This window comes from Meles meles, chromosome 12 (assembly GCF_922984935.1).
Source record: "Meles meles chromosome 12, mMelMel3.1 paternal haplotype, whole genome shotgun sequence".
In the NCBI taxonomy this organism is placed as follows: domain Eukaryota; kingdom Metazoa; phylum Chordata; class Mammalia; order Carnivora; family Mustelidae; genus Meles; species Meles meles.
The window spans coordinates 39,916,408-39,931,355 of NC_060077.1; the positions used below are offsets into that span (position 1 = coordinate 39,916,408).

At 36.5% G+C, this 14,948-nt stretch overlaps 1 protein-coding gene across 1 annotated transcript in view; it reads left to right on the forward strand.

Annotated features, from left to right (window-relative positions):
* L3MBTL4 (L3MBTL histone methyl-lysine binding protein 4) overlaps nucleotides 1-14,948 on the forward strand; it is a 500,325-nt gene that overhangs the window by 183,108 nt on the left and 302,269 nt on the right. Inside the window, exons 8-10 of the mRNA XM_046025260.1 lie at nucleotides 524-615; nucleotides 2,393-2,547; nucleotides 3,638-3,714. Coding sequence (XP_045881216.1) covers nucleotides 524-615; nucleotides 2,393-2,547; nucleotides 3,638-3,714 — 324 coding nt within the window. The remainder of the gene's footprint in view (nucleotides 1-523; nucleotides 616-2,392; nucleotides 2,548-3,637; nucleotides 3,715-14,948) is intronic.

The following is a 14,948-nucleotide window of genomic DNA, read 5'->3' on the forward strand; positions in this document are numbered from 1 at the left end:
GGATCAGTACAAAAGGCAAAACCCACAAAGATAAGCAGCAGAAAGCTGTTGCTGCCAAATGGTGTTTGAAATTTGTTTGGATGGATTACTTGAAGGCTTTCTATAATTTCCCCAAGTGCCTGGAACCCTGGATTGTTGCATCATCAGGACCTCTGATGTTCTCAGTGACATGACTTCTTCAGGAGTGACCATGAGTTCAGGAACTTTTGTCTCTTCCGTCTGCCCATTTTGGAAAGCCTCACTAAGAGATGAGACTCCCATCAGGCTATCAGCAGACTAGTTCTATATCTTAATGAATTTAAACAATTTGTAAGGGCATGATATGCATGATGGGAAATCACGTCAACAGTTTTGAATTTCATACGTTGAAAGACATTGAAACAATTCAGAGATTTTAATTTAAATCACTTGTGGTCTACTACAGGACTTTGAATTTATAGCAGAAGACTGAAGAAGACTAATATATTGAATAGGCACATGGTTATATCCTGTGGGTATTTTGAATAATCCATAGTATTTTTAGGTTATAGAAAAGATAAATTTGTTTGGATGGATTACTTGAAGGCCTGCAAATTGCAAAATGCTCCCAAGAAATTATTCAGAAACAGAAGTTCTGTAAGTATTTTCTTCTTCAGTATAAATCAGATTTCTACTTGAGCTTAAATTTCTTAAAATTCACTATATATTCTGTTGTATTTTTTCAGAATCCTTAGCTTCATATGACTTTTCTCACTTAATTTGTCCATTTCCTATAGGTGTATCCCCCCCACCTTTAAATGTACAATTAAATATTTTATTTAGATGCAGAGAGTTGAAGACTTTATATTTAAATCCTGCTAAAATTTAAAATGCCTTTTGGAATGGTTTTTCCTTCTTGATTCCAGTGAGTTATTCGTTTGAACTTAGTTTGGTGTTTTGATTGTAATTAGTTTTATTTTTTTTTTCCATTTTATTTATTTTTTCAGCGTAACAGTATTCATTCTTTTTGCACAACACCCAGTGCTCCATGCAAAACGTGCCCTCCCCATTACCCACCACCTGTTCCCCCAACCTCCCATCCCTGACCCTTCAAAACCCTCAGGTTGTTTTTCAGAGTCCATAGTCTCTTATGGTTCGCCTCCCCTCTCCAATGTCCATAGCCCGCTCCCCCTCTCCCAATCCCATCTCCCCCCAACAACCCCCAGTTTGTTTTGTGAGATTAAGAGTCATTTATGGTTTGTCTCCCTCCCAATAGTTTGGTGTTTTGAGACCAGTAGATACCACAGGTGGACTTTGAATAAACCCAGCCTAGTTGGATTTCTGTGTAACAAGAATGAGGGTGACATTTTCTACAGATTCAAGGGGGGTATGAAGATATGACGATTTGGGTGGAGCACATTTGTTATGCCATCTTTGTCTCCAATAACCTGCCAGCTCTTCAGGAGAGAATGAGAACAAGGTGCAGCCCCTGCCTCCTCTGGGCCCGTCAGCCTGTCCCCCCTCACCCCCTCCAGTGAGGGGAAGGGGGCAGGGAACCCTAGGGTTGCTCAGCCAGCAGGCTGTGTGTCCCTTTGTAGGACACTCACCCTGATCTTGAAATCAATGTTATACAACTGCTCTGTGCGTTTCATAGAATTTTATCAATGAAAGAGAGTAATAGAAATGGGAAATTGCTTTTAAAGATGTAATACGCTAAAGGAAAACAAAAAGCAGGGCTCAGTATAGACCATAAAGAGGTAGAAAAAAACCATTTTCTAGTCCCCAGATCCCAGGACTGGCTAATTACACTGGGATAAAAGTGGGGTTTTGTTATTGTAATGTTACTTTAAATCATAGTCCTTAGTGTTTTTTACTATGAAAAAATGTGTATAGATACTAAAAAAAGCATTTGGATTTCTTTCAAGTATAGGTTTATTTATGGATTCTTGCATGTGTTTCTTAAATATTGAGAAAGCCACTGTTTTCAGATATCATCAAAGTAAATGATAATTTTGGTGCTAAAGAGCCTATCTTTACTATTTCTCCAAATACTGGTATTTGGAAACTGTTCAAGTCTGTGGGGAACAGAGAAAATTATTTGATACTCCTGTATCCAGTAAACATCATATTTTTAAATTAATATAATTTCTTCTAAGAACTGAAAAGGGAAAATGATGATGAGAGAAATATAACTTACCTGCACAACAAAAGAGAAAAAATACAAGGTAAAAGCTAGTTTCCTGGGTTTTTGTTAAGAATGCTAACCTCGTAACAGTTTGTTGGAATATTTGTACTAGCATTTGCTGGCTTCATTCTGGAGGGTAAGTGTTGCCTGTAGACTGTTCTGATGCTAAACATAGACGTTCTGACAGTAGCTCAGTCCTATCTGGTGTCCTGTTTCTTTTTGTGCCTCTCCCCTCTGGTGCTGTGTTAGAATGGGCCAATGCCTAAAGAATTTCAGGTTGGAATGAAGCTGGAGGCCGTCGACAGGAAGAACCCTTCCTTGGTGTGTGTGGCAACCATAGCAGATATTGTTGAAGATCGCTTACTAGTGCATTTTGACAATTGGGATGATAGTTACGATTACTGGTGAGACACCAATGTGCATTTTACTTCTGTGTGTTCATGTTTGGTGTTAAGAATTTATTTTCCTTCCAGTCCTGTCACTGTCCTTGCTGTTCTTAGAGTAATGAACATCAGAAGTTAGTGGCCAACTTTTCATGACCTTCTCTTCCACATGAATTGTTGAATTAAAGTGCCCAAGAAACTTCTCCACTCTATGAGAGGTTACCTAATGAGGCCTCAGCTGAAATAATATGACCAGGTCAGGGCACTTCACTGTGTTGTGTCTAGTTTGTAAGGGAGGAATTCCTATGAAGAGGAAGTGAAGAACTTGCAGCTACTTTTTTTTTTCCCTGAAAAATGTCGAACTCAGCCTGTCATATTTTTGAAAGGGAAGATTCACGGGGAGAATGGAGTGAATTATTTGAGATCCTGTGGGGAGCAGAGAAAATGTGTGCTACAATACCATTAAACTAACATTGCATGGATTACAAAAGGCTTTCTGGGTAAAACCCTGAAGTATGGAAGAGGGAATGGCAAAAATAATTTTTGTAGCATTTCTTCACAGTCTGTCCTGAGAAACCCCCAAGTCTCTGCCTAAGGCTACGGTTCTTCATGTACATGAAGGGGGCCCTGTTCTCTTCTTTGAACTAAGAAGCAGAGCATGGATTAATTGTTCTGTGTGTCTTAGCTAGAATGGTCTGGGTTCCTTGAAAAGGAGAGGGAGGAAATTGGAGGCATAAGGAGTCTGGTCTGTCCTGTTAAACTTGGGCTGGCCTATTAATATTTTTTCCCTTGCTGCTAGTAGGAAGTGGTGGGAGAGGCTTATTAATATGTTCACTCTTTGGAGATAACACTGGCAGTTCAGGTTCTAGTCAAACTCTTTCTAAAAAGTACTTTTAAATTTCAAGAAAGTTAGGTAAAAGAGAAGTTTGCTCACTTAGCTTAAAAAATACAGTACTAAAAATTACTTCTAATTTTTTTTTAGCTATAAAATATTTTAGCTATGTAATTACATCTTCCATGGTGTCTCTTAGTATCTAGAATGGTCATTACTCTTGGATTATTTCTCTGGCTTTGACCTGTGTAGGATCTGAAATAGAATCCTGTTTTGCAGGTGTGATGTAAATAGTCCTTATGTTCAGCCAGTTGGTTGGTGTCAGGAGAATGGAAGAACTCTGATAGCACCCCAAGGTAAGTGGACTGGCTATATTTTCTTTGAAGGCATCTCTGTGTGAGTGGCGATGGCTGGTCTTATTTTTTGTTGATGCAAACCAGATTTTAATAAAAGTGTATGATAAAAATACTGTGCAAGGGTCTTTTGATTACCCAGTAACTCATGTGTCTGAAATCTGCTAGCCTTTCCCATAATGAAAATGGACTGGGTTTATAAAGATGCATTAGGCAGCCATTTTTAAAAATGTTGCTGTTTATTCCTGGGTTTCGGCACCAAAAAAAAAGAAATGTTGCTAAAAATTTTTATCCAATGAAATGTGTACCATTGCTGCAGATCATTACTTAAAGCTAATTTTCCCCATGTGTTATCAATCTTTAACTTATGCTATCCATTAATTGAATCATAAGTTTATTATATATATATAAACCTCTAAATATTATATATTATATATTATTATATATATAAATATATAATATTATATATATATATATATATAAGTTAAATGAAGAAATGTAGAAATCTAAAGAGTGAGAATTAAGCATGAGTCTTCAGACTTGCCAGACCTCTTTACCAAACCAACTTGATGGTTCAGCTAAACACCACAGTAGGGACTCTTTCAGTTATTTATATTTTTTTCTCATTGTAGAAATATTAAGTATTTAGAGAGTTTCTGTATCAAATTTATGTTTTCTAATTTCAAAATTAGATATAATGGTTGTTTAAGCTTAGAATTTTAAAAGTAAGTATTCTAGGAGAAACTGATTTCTTTCAATTAAAAAAATGTAAAGAATGAGGTCATATGGGTGGCACCCTCAGTGAGGGGTCCAACTCCTGATTTGGGCCTGGGTGGTGTTCTCATGGTGTTGGGATCAAGCCCTGTGTTGGGCTTTGCACTCAGTGTGGAGTCTGCTTGAGATTCTCTCTCCCTCTCCCCTCTGGCTACCCCTCCATCTACCCCCTCCCGCTTATGCTCTCTCTCTGTAAAATAAATATATAAAACTTAAAAAAAATGTGGAGTATGTAACATGCCATTCTAGAATGGAGCAGATGTTTAATGTTTTGATTTGAATGATTCTAGAAATTTGCTGTGTTTTAATTTTTTTTTCCTTGATACAGAAAAATGATTAGGATTTGTCATCAAATTTGTGAGTCCAGTGAAAAAAAAAATTCGAAACAACAAACCAAACCAAACTTGAAAAAAAAAAAACCACAACCTATTTAAACTCTCCAATTAGTCTAGAAAAGTTTTTATAAAATATATAACATCTTCTCAAATTTGATTTTGATATGCAGATAGATTTAGAGTTGTTTGTTCTTTTTTCTGTAAAACTGGCTAAAGCTAACTTTAGAATAATCTTCTTCAAGATGAGGCGAAATGTTCGTCAGATCTCAGAATATGTGGTTTGAGTTAGTGTGCTGGAGGTACAGCACACTCTGTTTCCCATTTTCCTCTGCTGGAATAGCTTCTCTGCTACCTGCAGCTTATTCTCACTACATTTTACGGATGTAATCAGTAGTTAAGTTCATCTCCTTGTCTTCTCGTGCTTTGTCAGCCTAGAAATAGTCTGTGAAGAGATTTTAAGAATTCTATGTCCAGAATCTTTCCATCATTAATATGAACCAAGGAGCGAGGGGGCAAAGCTCCCATACAACAGATAAGGCCAAAGCTTTCAGGCCCTGATTGATGGGTGCAGGAGACTATTTAGTTCATAAAGTCCACAGAATACCAATGGAACTCAGCCCAGATTTATGGTTTTTCCCATACAATTGATTGCATATATAAACGTCATCACCAGGGGCGCCTGGGTGGCTCAGTGGGTTAAGCCGCTGCCTTCGGCTCAGGTCATGATCTCAGGGTCGTGGGATCGAGTCCCGCATCGGGCTCTCTGCTCAGCAGGGGGCCTGCTTCCCTCTCTCTCTCTGCCTGCCTCTCTGCCTACTTGTGATCTCTTTCTGTCAAGTAAATAAATAAAATCTTTTTTTTTTTGAGATTTTTTTTTATTTATTTTTATTTGTTTATTTACAGCATAACAGTGTTCATTGTTTTGGCATCACACCCAGTGCTCCATGCAGTACGTGCCCTCCCTATTACCCACCACCTGGTTCCTCAACCTCCCACCCCCCCCACCCCCCCTGCCGCCCCTTCATAACCCTCTTTTTTCAGAGTCCATAGTCTCTCATGGTTCATCTCCCCTTCCAGTTTCCCTCAACTCCCTCTCCTCTCCATCTCCCCATGTCCTCCATGTTATTTGTTATACTCCACAAATAAGCAAAATCTCTTTAAAAAAACAACAACAACAAAAAAAAAAGTCATCACCATGTCGAGACTTGAGTAAGAGTTGTAGCCAAGGACCAATTTAGTGATAGAAAGTCTTCACTTTGGGGTCATATTTTCTTCCCTAAGATGTAGGTTTAAAATTCTGAAGAGATTTCGTCCTGATATACAATGTCTGAATTAGAATTTTACAGTTAACCCACCTCTAAACCTCATCTACTTGTTAATATCCTTTTAACACATTATGGAGTGTTTTTACACACTAAAATACTGCCCTCCCCCAAGCCCCAATTTGTATAATACTTTGTTTCTCTGCAGTGAATTCTTTACCTACTTTTTTTTCCCTATTGAGATATAATTCACTTATAAATTTCACCCTTTGAGTATTTATTTCAGTCATTTTAGTATATTCACAATGTGGTACAACCATCATCTCTATTTTTTTTAAAGATTTTATTTATTGTTTTGTCAGACAGAGATCACAAGCAGGCAGAGAAGCAGGCAGAGAGAGAGGAAGGGAAGCAGGCTCCCTTCTGAGCAGAGAGCCCGATGCGGGCTCGATCCCAGAATTCTGGGATCGTGACTTGAGCTGAAGGCAGAGTCTTTAACCCACTGAGCCACCCAGGCGCCCCCATCTCTATCTACTGCCAAAAACTGTCATCATTCCCAAGAGAATATCCTCTTTTACTCAGTTACTTATTCTCTCCTCCCTCTCAGGCCTAGGCAACCACTACTCTATTTTATATCTCTTTGGATTTTGCTATTCTGAACCCTTCATTCATGGAATCATACAGTATATCGCCCATTAGGTCTTGGCTTCTTTCACTTAGTATAATGTTTTCATATTGTAGCTTGTCTCAGTACATCATTCCTTTTGTTTACAAATAATATTTTAGTGTATGGATATGCCACATTTTGCTTATGAATTCATTATTTAATGGGCATTTTGTTTGTTTTCACTTTTTTGACTATTATAAGCTTTCATGCACACGTTTTTGAGTGATGTTTTCATTTCTTTTGGCTATAATTCTAGGACTAGAATTGCTAGGTCATAAGGTATTTCTGTGTTTGAGGAATTGGCAAACTATTTTCCAAAGAGCTGCACAGTATACATTCCCACTGGCAACGAATAAGAATTCCAGTTTCTCCACATCCTCACCAGCATGTTATTGTCTTCTTGATTATAACCATCCTAGTGGGTGTGAGGTTAGATCTCATTGTGCTTTGATTTTCATTTATCTAATGACTAATGATGTTGAACATCTTTTCCTGTGGTTATTGGCTATTTATATGTCTTCTTTCAAGAAATACCTGTTCATATTATTTGCCCATTTTTGAGTTAGCTTATTTATCCTTCTATTATTGAGTTGTAAGTGTTCTTTGGATATTAAACAAACTGTTGTCCTTTTCACTTTCGTGATGGCTTTTTTTTAAAGTACAAAAGTTTTTAATTTTGATGAAGTCCAGTTTATCTGTTTTTTTCTTTTGTTGTACTTTTGATGCTTAAGAAAACTGCTAGTCCATGGTCACAAGGACTTGTTATAAAAGACTTTTATTTCCCCAATTGATTGGTCTTGGCAGAATTATTGAAAAACAGTTGATTATAGACAGATGAGTTTATTTCCAGATTCTCCATTCTATTCCATTACTTTATATGTCTGTCCTTATGCCAGTACCACACTGTCTTGATTACTGTAAATATTGTGAAATTGTGAGTTCTTTAACTCTATTTTATGTTCTTTTTCAAGATTGTTTTGGCTGTTCTGAGTCACTTGCAAATATGTCCCTATGAATTCTAGAATCAGCTTGCTGATTTCTATCCAAAAAAAGCCAATGGGGATTTTGATAGGGATTGATCTCCAGATCAATTTTTGGGGTAGCCATCTCAAAAATATTAAAATTTTCAGTCCATGATCATGGGACATCTTTCCACTTATATAAGTCTTTAATTTTCTTTCAATGATGTCTTACAGTTTTTAGTCTACCAGTCTTGCATTTTTATTAAGTTTGTCCTGTAGTGTTCTATTCTATTTTTAAATTAACATATAATGTATTATTTGCCCCAGTGGTACAGGTCTGTGAATCATCAGGCTTAGACATTTCACAGCATTCACCATAGCACATACTGTTCTATTCTTTTTTAATTGAAGAGAAATTTACATGACATGTAATTAGCCATTTTAAAGTGTATGATTTAGTGGTAGTGTATTCAGAATGTTATGCCACCACCAGCTCTCTCTAATTTCAAAACCTTTTCATCACCCAATAAAAACATTCTGTACTTATTAAGTAGACACTCTCTACTCCCTGCCTCCGACCCCCTGGTAACCTTTACTCTGCTTTCTGTGGATTTTCATATTCTCAATATATTATACATGTTATATATAAAAAGAATCCTGTAATACATGACCCCTAGTGTCTGACTTCTTTCACTTAGTGTAATGGTTTCAAGTTCATCCAAGTTGTAGCGTATATCAGTAGTTCATTCCTTTTTATGATTGAATACTTTCCCATTGTATGTTCATATATTATGATTTGTTTGGCCATTTATCTGTTGATGGACATTTGTATGGACATTTGTACTTTTTTCTATTATTACCCATATTGTGAGCATTCTTGTACAGTTTTCTGTGTGGATCTGTCTTAATTCTCTTTGGTGTACACTCAGGAGTTGAATTGCTGGGTCATATGATAATTATATGTTTAGCATTTTGAGGAATGGACAGCTGTTTTCTGAAGTACCTGGGCCATTTTACATTCCCACTAGCAACATATGGCAATGATTATTTCTGAACATACATGCCAACTTGTTATTTTCTGTTTTCTTGATTATGAAGTGGTATCTTATTGTGGTTTTGATTATATTTCTCAGATGACCAGTGATGTAGCTTATGTGGCTATTGGCTATTTGCATATATTTTAAGAAATAGTTATTCAAATCCTTTGCTTATGTAAAAATATTGGGTTGTCTTTTTGTTATTTATATATTTTGAAAATATTGTATCCATTTACTATATTATCATTATTATTATTATTATCTTGAGAATTGTTTAAAGATATATTCATTTATTTGAGAGAGAGAGGGTGCACATGGAGGAGGGTGAGGGGCAAAGGGAAAAGGAGAGAGACTCTCAAGGAGAGAGAGTCTCAAGCAGACTGCATTTTGAACATATGGAGCCTGACATGGAACCATCCAAGGACCGTGAGATCAGGACCAGAGCTGAAACTGAGAGCCAGACTTCCAACCAACTGTGCCACCTAGTCACCCCTGTGACAGTTTTTTAATGTATTCTGGATATGAAACCCATATTGTATAAATGATTTGCAAATGTTTTCTCCTATTCTATCAATTGTATTTTCACATTCTTGATAATGTTTTTGGCTATAAAATAGTTTTTAATTTTGATGGTCCAGCTTATCTGATTTTTCATTTGTTCCTTGTGCTTTGATATTAAATCAAGAATCCATTGCCAAATCTGAGGTCATGAGGATTTACCCCTATGTTTTTTCTATGGATTTTATAGTTTTATCTTTTATATTTGAGTTGTTGATCCATACTGATTTAATTTTTGTGTATGGAGTGAGGTAGTGGTTCAACTTCATTCTTTTGCATTTGGTTATCCAGTTAGCCAGTACCATTTGTTAAAGAAACTATTTCTCTATCACATGGTATTGGCACCATTGTTGAAAAGTAGTTGGACCTAGATGTTTAGGTTCATTTCTGGGCCCTTCATTCTATTCCATTGGTTTATCTACTTATCCTTAAGCCAGTATTATCTTTTTTTTTTTTTTTTTGCTCTATTTTTTTAGAAAAATGAAAGTTCACAGAAAAGTTGATAGGAAGGTACAGAGATACCTTTTATACTCCTGCCTTCACACATGCACAGGCAACCTCCCGAATTACCACTGCTAACCACAATGTACATTTGTTAGAATTTATGAACCCACATTGACACGTCATTGTCACCTGAAAGTAGATAGTTTATTTAGGATTCACTTGTGGTGTTGTGCATTCTATGGTGGGTTTGGACAGTAGCTATCATTTAGGGATCATACAGAATATTTTCATTGCTCTGAAAATCCTCTGTGTTATACTTAGTCATCTCTCTCCCACCCTCAAACCCTTGGTAACCACTGATCTTTTTACTGTCTTTATTTTTTTGCCTTTTCCAGAATATTGTGTAGTTGAGACCATACTGTAGGTAGCCTTTTCAGACTAGCTTCTTTCACTTTGGAATATGCATTTGATGTTCTTCCATGTCTCCTCAGGGCTTGATAGCTCACTTCTTTTTAGTGCTGAATAATATTGCATTATCTGGGTATATCTCAGATTATTTATCCATTCATCTACTGAAATACATCTTGGTTGTTTCGAAGTTTGAGCAATTATAAATAAATCTGCTATACTCATCCATGTGCAGATTTTTGTGTGGACGTGTTTTCAGCTCCTTGGATAAATGGCAAAGAATGATATTGCTGAATAGTATGGTAAGAGGATGTTTAGTTTCGTAAGAACCTGTTAGACTTGTCTTCCAAAGTGATTGTAACACTGCATTTACACCAGCATCATATGGGAATTCCTGTTACTCTATATCCTCATCAGCATTTAGTGTTTCAGGGCTTTGGATTTTAGCCATTTGAATAGGTGTGTAGTAGTATCTTGTTTTTAATTTGTATTTCTTTGATGACATATGATGTGGAACATCTTTTCATGTGGATATTTATCATCTGTAAGTCTTCTTTGGTGAGATATCTAAAGGTTTTTAGCCCATTTTTTAATCAGGTTGTTTGTTTTCTTATTGAGTTTTAGCACTTCTTTGTATATCTTGAACATGTTTTTTATCGTATGTGTCTTTTGAAATATTTTCACCCAGTCCATGACTTATCTTTTCATTCCCTTGACAGTGTCTTTAGCAGAGCTGAAAATTTTCATTTTAATGAAGTCCATCTTATCAATTATTTTTTTCATGGATTGTGCCTTTGGTATCATGTTAAAAAATCAAGACCAAACCTGAGGCATCTAGGTTTTCTTCTATGTTATCTTGTAGGAGTTTTATTGTTTTTGCATTCCATACTTACATCCGTGATTCATTTTGAGTTAACTTTTGTGAAGGGCATTAGATCTGTGTCTAGATTCTTTTTTTTTTTTTCATGTGGATGTCCAGTTGTTCCAGCACCATTTGTTGAAAAGACTGTCTTTGCTCCATTGAATTGCCTTTGCTCCTTAGTCAAAGATCAGTTGACTCTACTTATGTTGGTCTATTTCTGGGCTCTCTGTTCTGTTCCACTGAGCTATTAGTCTATTCTTTTGCTAATACTATGATGCCTTGATTAGATATAAGCTTGATTACATCCAAGTATACTAGTTGTATAGTAAGTCTTAAAGTTATATAATTTTGGTCCTTCAGTTTTGTTCTTTTTCAATATTGTGTGCTATTCTGAATCTTTTCCCTCTCCATATAAACGTTGGAATACCTGTCAGTATTCACAAAATAACTTGCTGGATTTTTGCTGGGCCTATTTTGAATCTATATATCAAGTTGAGAACTGCCATCTTGACAATTTTGAGTCTTCCTATCCATGAACATGGAATATGGCCACATTTATTTAGTTCTTTGATTTATTTCACACATTTTTATAGCTTTCCTCATTAGACCTTGTACATAATTTATTATATTTTATACCTATTTCATTATTTTGGGTGCTAATATAAATGGTATTTTTTTAAATTTCAAATTTCACTTAATCATTGCTGATACGCAGAAGAGCACTTGGCTTTTACCTATTTATCTTATATCCTACAACCTTGGGTTTCTGTTCCTAGAGAAATGACTGTTGAGATTTTGATAAAAGTTACATTGAATATAGAGTGCTTTAGGGAGTATTGCCATCTCAGTAGTGTTAAGTTTTCTAATCTATGAACATGGGATGTCTTTTCACTTTTTAAGGTCTTTTTAAATTTTTTTTTAAGATTTCATTTATTTGAGAGAGAGAGAGAAGGAGTGGTGTGAGGTGCAGAGGGAGATGTAGGCTCTCTGCTGAGCAGGGAGACCAATGCAGGGCTTGAACACAGAACTCTAAGTTCATGATCTGAGCTGATGGCAGACACATAACCAACTGAGCCACTCAGCTCACTTTTTAAGGCCTTTAATTTACGTCAGTGGTGTGTTTTAGTTTTCAGTGTATAAGTCTTTTTTTATATACTTGGTTGAACTTATTCCTAGGTATTTTATTATGTTGGAATGTATTGTAAATGAAATTATTTATCTCTCTTCGGAATTATTTATTCCTGGAATAGAAAAACAGCTAATTTTATATCCTGCAACTTAATTAATTTATTAGCTCTACTAGTTTTTTTTTAAGTGTGGATTCAATGGGATTTTCTTACATAGAATTAAAAGGAAAAAGTTCCAAAAGATTAAAATTTCCAATTTGAATGCCTTTAATTTTGTTTCTTGCCTCGTTTTTCTGTCTAGGACTTCTAGTACATCATTGAATGTAGCGGTAAAAGTGGGAATTCTTGTTTTTTCCTAATTTGGGGACAGAAAAATCTGTCTCTTACCATTATGCATGCTGTTATCTGTAGTTTTTAATAAATGCCCTGTATCATGTTAAGAAATTTCCCTTTACTTTTAGTTTTGAGAGTTGTTATCATGAAAGGATATTGGATTTTGTCTAATGCTTTTTTTGTATCTAATAAAACATTTATGTGGTAATTTCCTGCCCACCCCATGGTTTCAGGGTGTATAATCCTTTATATGTGCTGTTGAATTCAGTTTGCTACATTGTGCAGAGGATTTTTTAAAAATTATTTATTTTTTATTTTTTTATAAACATATAATGTATTTTTATCCCCAGGGGTACAGGTCTGTGAATCGTCATGTTTACACACTTCAAAGCACTCACCATAGCACATACTCTCGCCAGTGTCCATAACCCCACCCCCCTCTCCCAATCCCCCTCCCCCCCTCTCCCAATCCCCCTCCCCCAAGCAACCCTCAGTTTGTTTTGTGAGATTAAGAGTCACTTAGGGTTTGTCTCCCTCCCAATCCCATCTTGTTTCATTTATTCTTCTCCTACCCCCTTAACCCCCCCATGTGGCATCTCCACGTCCTCATATCAGGGAGATCATATGATAGTTGTCTTTCTCCGATTGACTTATTTCACTAAGCACGATTCCTTCTAGTTCCATCCACGTCGTCGCAAATGGCAAGATTTCATTTCTTTTGATGGCTGCATAGTATTCCATTGTGTATATATACCACCTCTTCTTTATCCATTCATCTGTTGATGGACATCTAGGTTCTTTCCATAGTCTGGCTATTGTAGACATTGCTGCTATAAACATTCGGGTACACGTGCCCCTTCGGATCACTATGTTTGTATCTTTAGGGTAAATACCCAGTAGTGCAATTGCTGGGTCATAGGGTAGTTCTATTTTCAACATTTTGAGGAACCTCCATGCTGTTTTCCAGAGTGGTTGCACCAGCTTGCATTCCCACCAACAGTGGAGGAGGGTTCCCCTTTCTCCGCATCCTCGCCAGCATCTGTCATTTCCTGACTTGTTAATTTTAGCCATTCTGACTGGTGTGAGGTGATATCTCATTGTGGTTTTGATTTGTATTTCCCTGATGCTGAGTGATGTGGAGCACTTTTTCATGTGTCTGTTGGCATCTGGATGTCTTCTTTGCAGAAATGTCTCTTCATGTCTTCTGCCCATTTCTTGATTGGATTATTTGTTCTTTGGGTGTTGAGTTTGCTAAGTTCTTTATAGATTTTGGACACTAGCCCTTTATCTGATATGTCGTTTGCAAATATCTTCTCCCATTTTGTCAGTTGTGTTTTGGTTTTGTGAACTGTTTCCTTTGCTGTGTAAAAGCTTTTGATCTTGATGAAATCCCAATAGTTCATTTTTGCCCTTGCTTCCCTTGCCTTTGCCGATGTTCCTAGGAAAACGTTGCTGCGGCTGAGGTTGAAGAGGTTGCTGCCTGTGTTCTCCTCAAGGATTTTGATGGATTCCTTTCTCACATTGAGGTCCTTCATCCATTTTGAGTCTATTTTCATGTGTGGTGTAAGGAAGTGGTCCAATTTCATTTTTCTGCTTGTTGCTGTCCAATTTTCCCAGCACCATTTATTGAAGAAGCTGTCTTTTTTCCTTTGGACATTCTTTCTTGCTTTGTCGAAGATTAGTTGACCATAGAGTTGAGGGTCTATTTCTGGGCTCTCTATTCTGTTCCATTGATCTATGTGTCTGTTTTTGTGCCAGTACCATGCTGTCTTGATGATGACAGCTTTGTAATAGAGCTTGAAGTCCGGAATTGTGATGCCACCAACTTTGGCTTTCTTTTTCAATATTCCTTTGGCTATTCGAGGTCTTTTCTGGTTCCATATAAATTTTAGGATTATTTGTTCCATTTCTTTGAAAAAATGGATGGCATTTTGATAGGGATTGCACTAAATGTGTAGATTGCTTTAGGTAGCATAGACATTTTCGCAATATTTGTTCTTACAATCCAGGAGCATGGGACATTTTTTTAATTTCTTTGTGTCTTCCTCAATTTCTTTCATGAGTACTTTATAGTTTTCTGCATATAGATTCTTAGCCTCTTTGGTTAAGTTTATTCCTAGGTATCTTATAGTTTAGGGTGCAACTGTAAATGGGATTGACTCCTTAATTTCTCTTTCTTCTGTCTTGTTGTTGGTGTAGAGAAATGCAGCTGATTTCTGTGTATTGATTTTATATCCTGACACTTTACTGAATTCCTGTACAAGTTCTAGCAGTTTTGGAGTGGAGTCTTTTGGGTTTTCCACATATGGTATCATATCATCTCTGAAGAGTGATAGTTTGACTTCTTCTTTGCCAATTTGGATACCTTTAATTTCTTTTTGTTGTCTGATTGCTGAGGCTAGGACTTCTAGTACTATGTTGAATAGCTGTGGTATAATGGACATTCCTGCCGTGTTCCTTACTTAGCG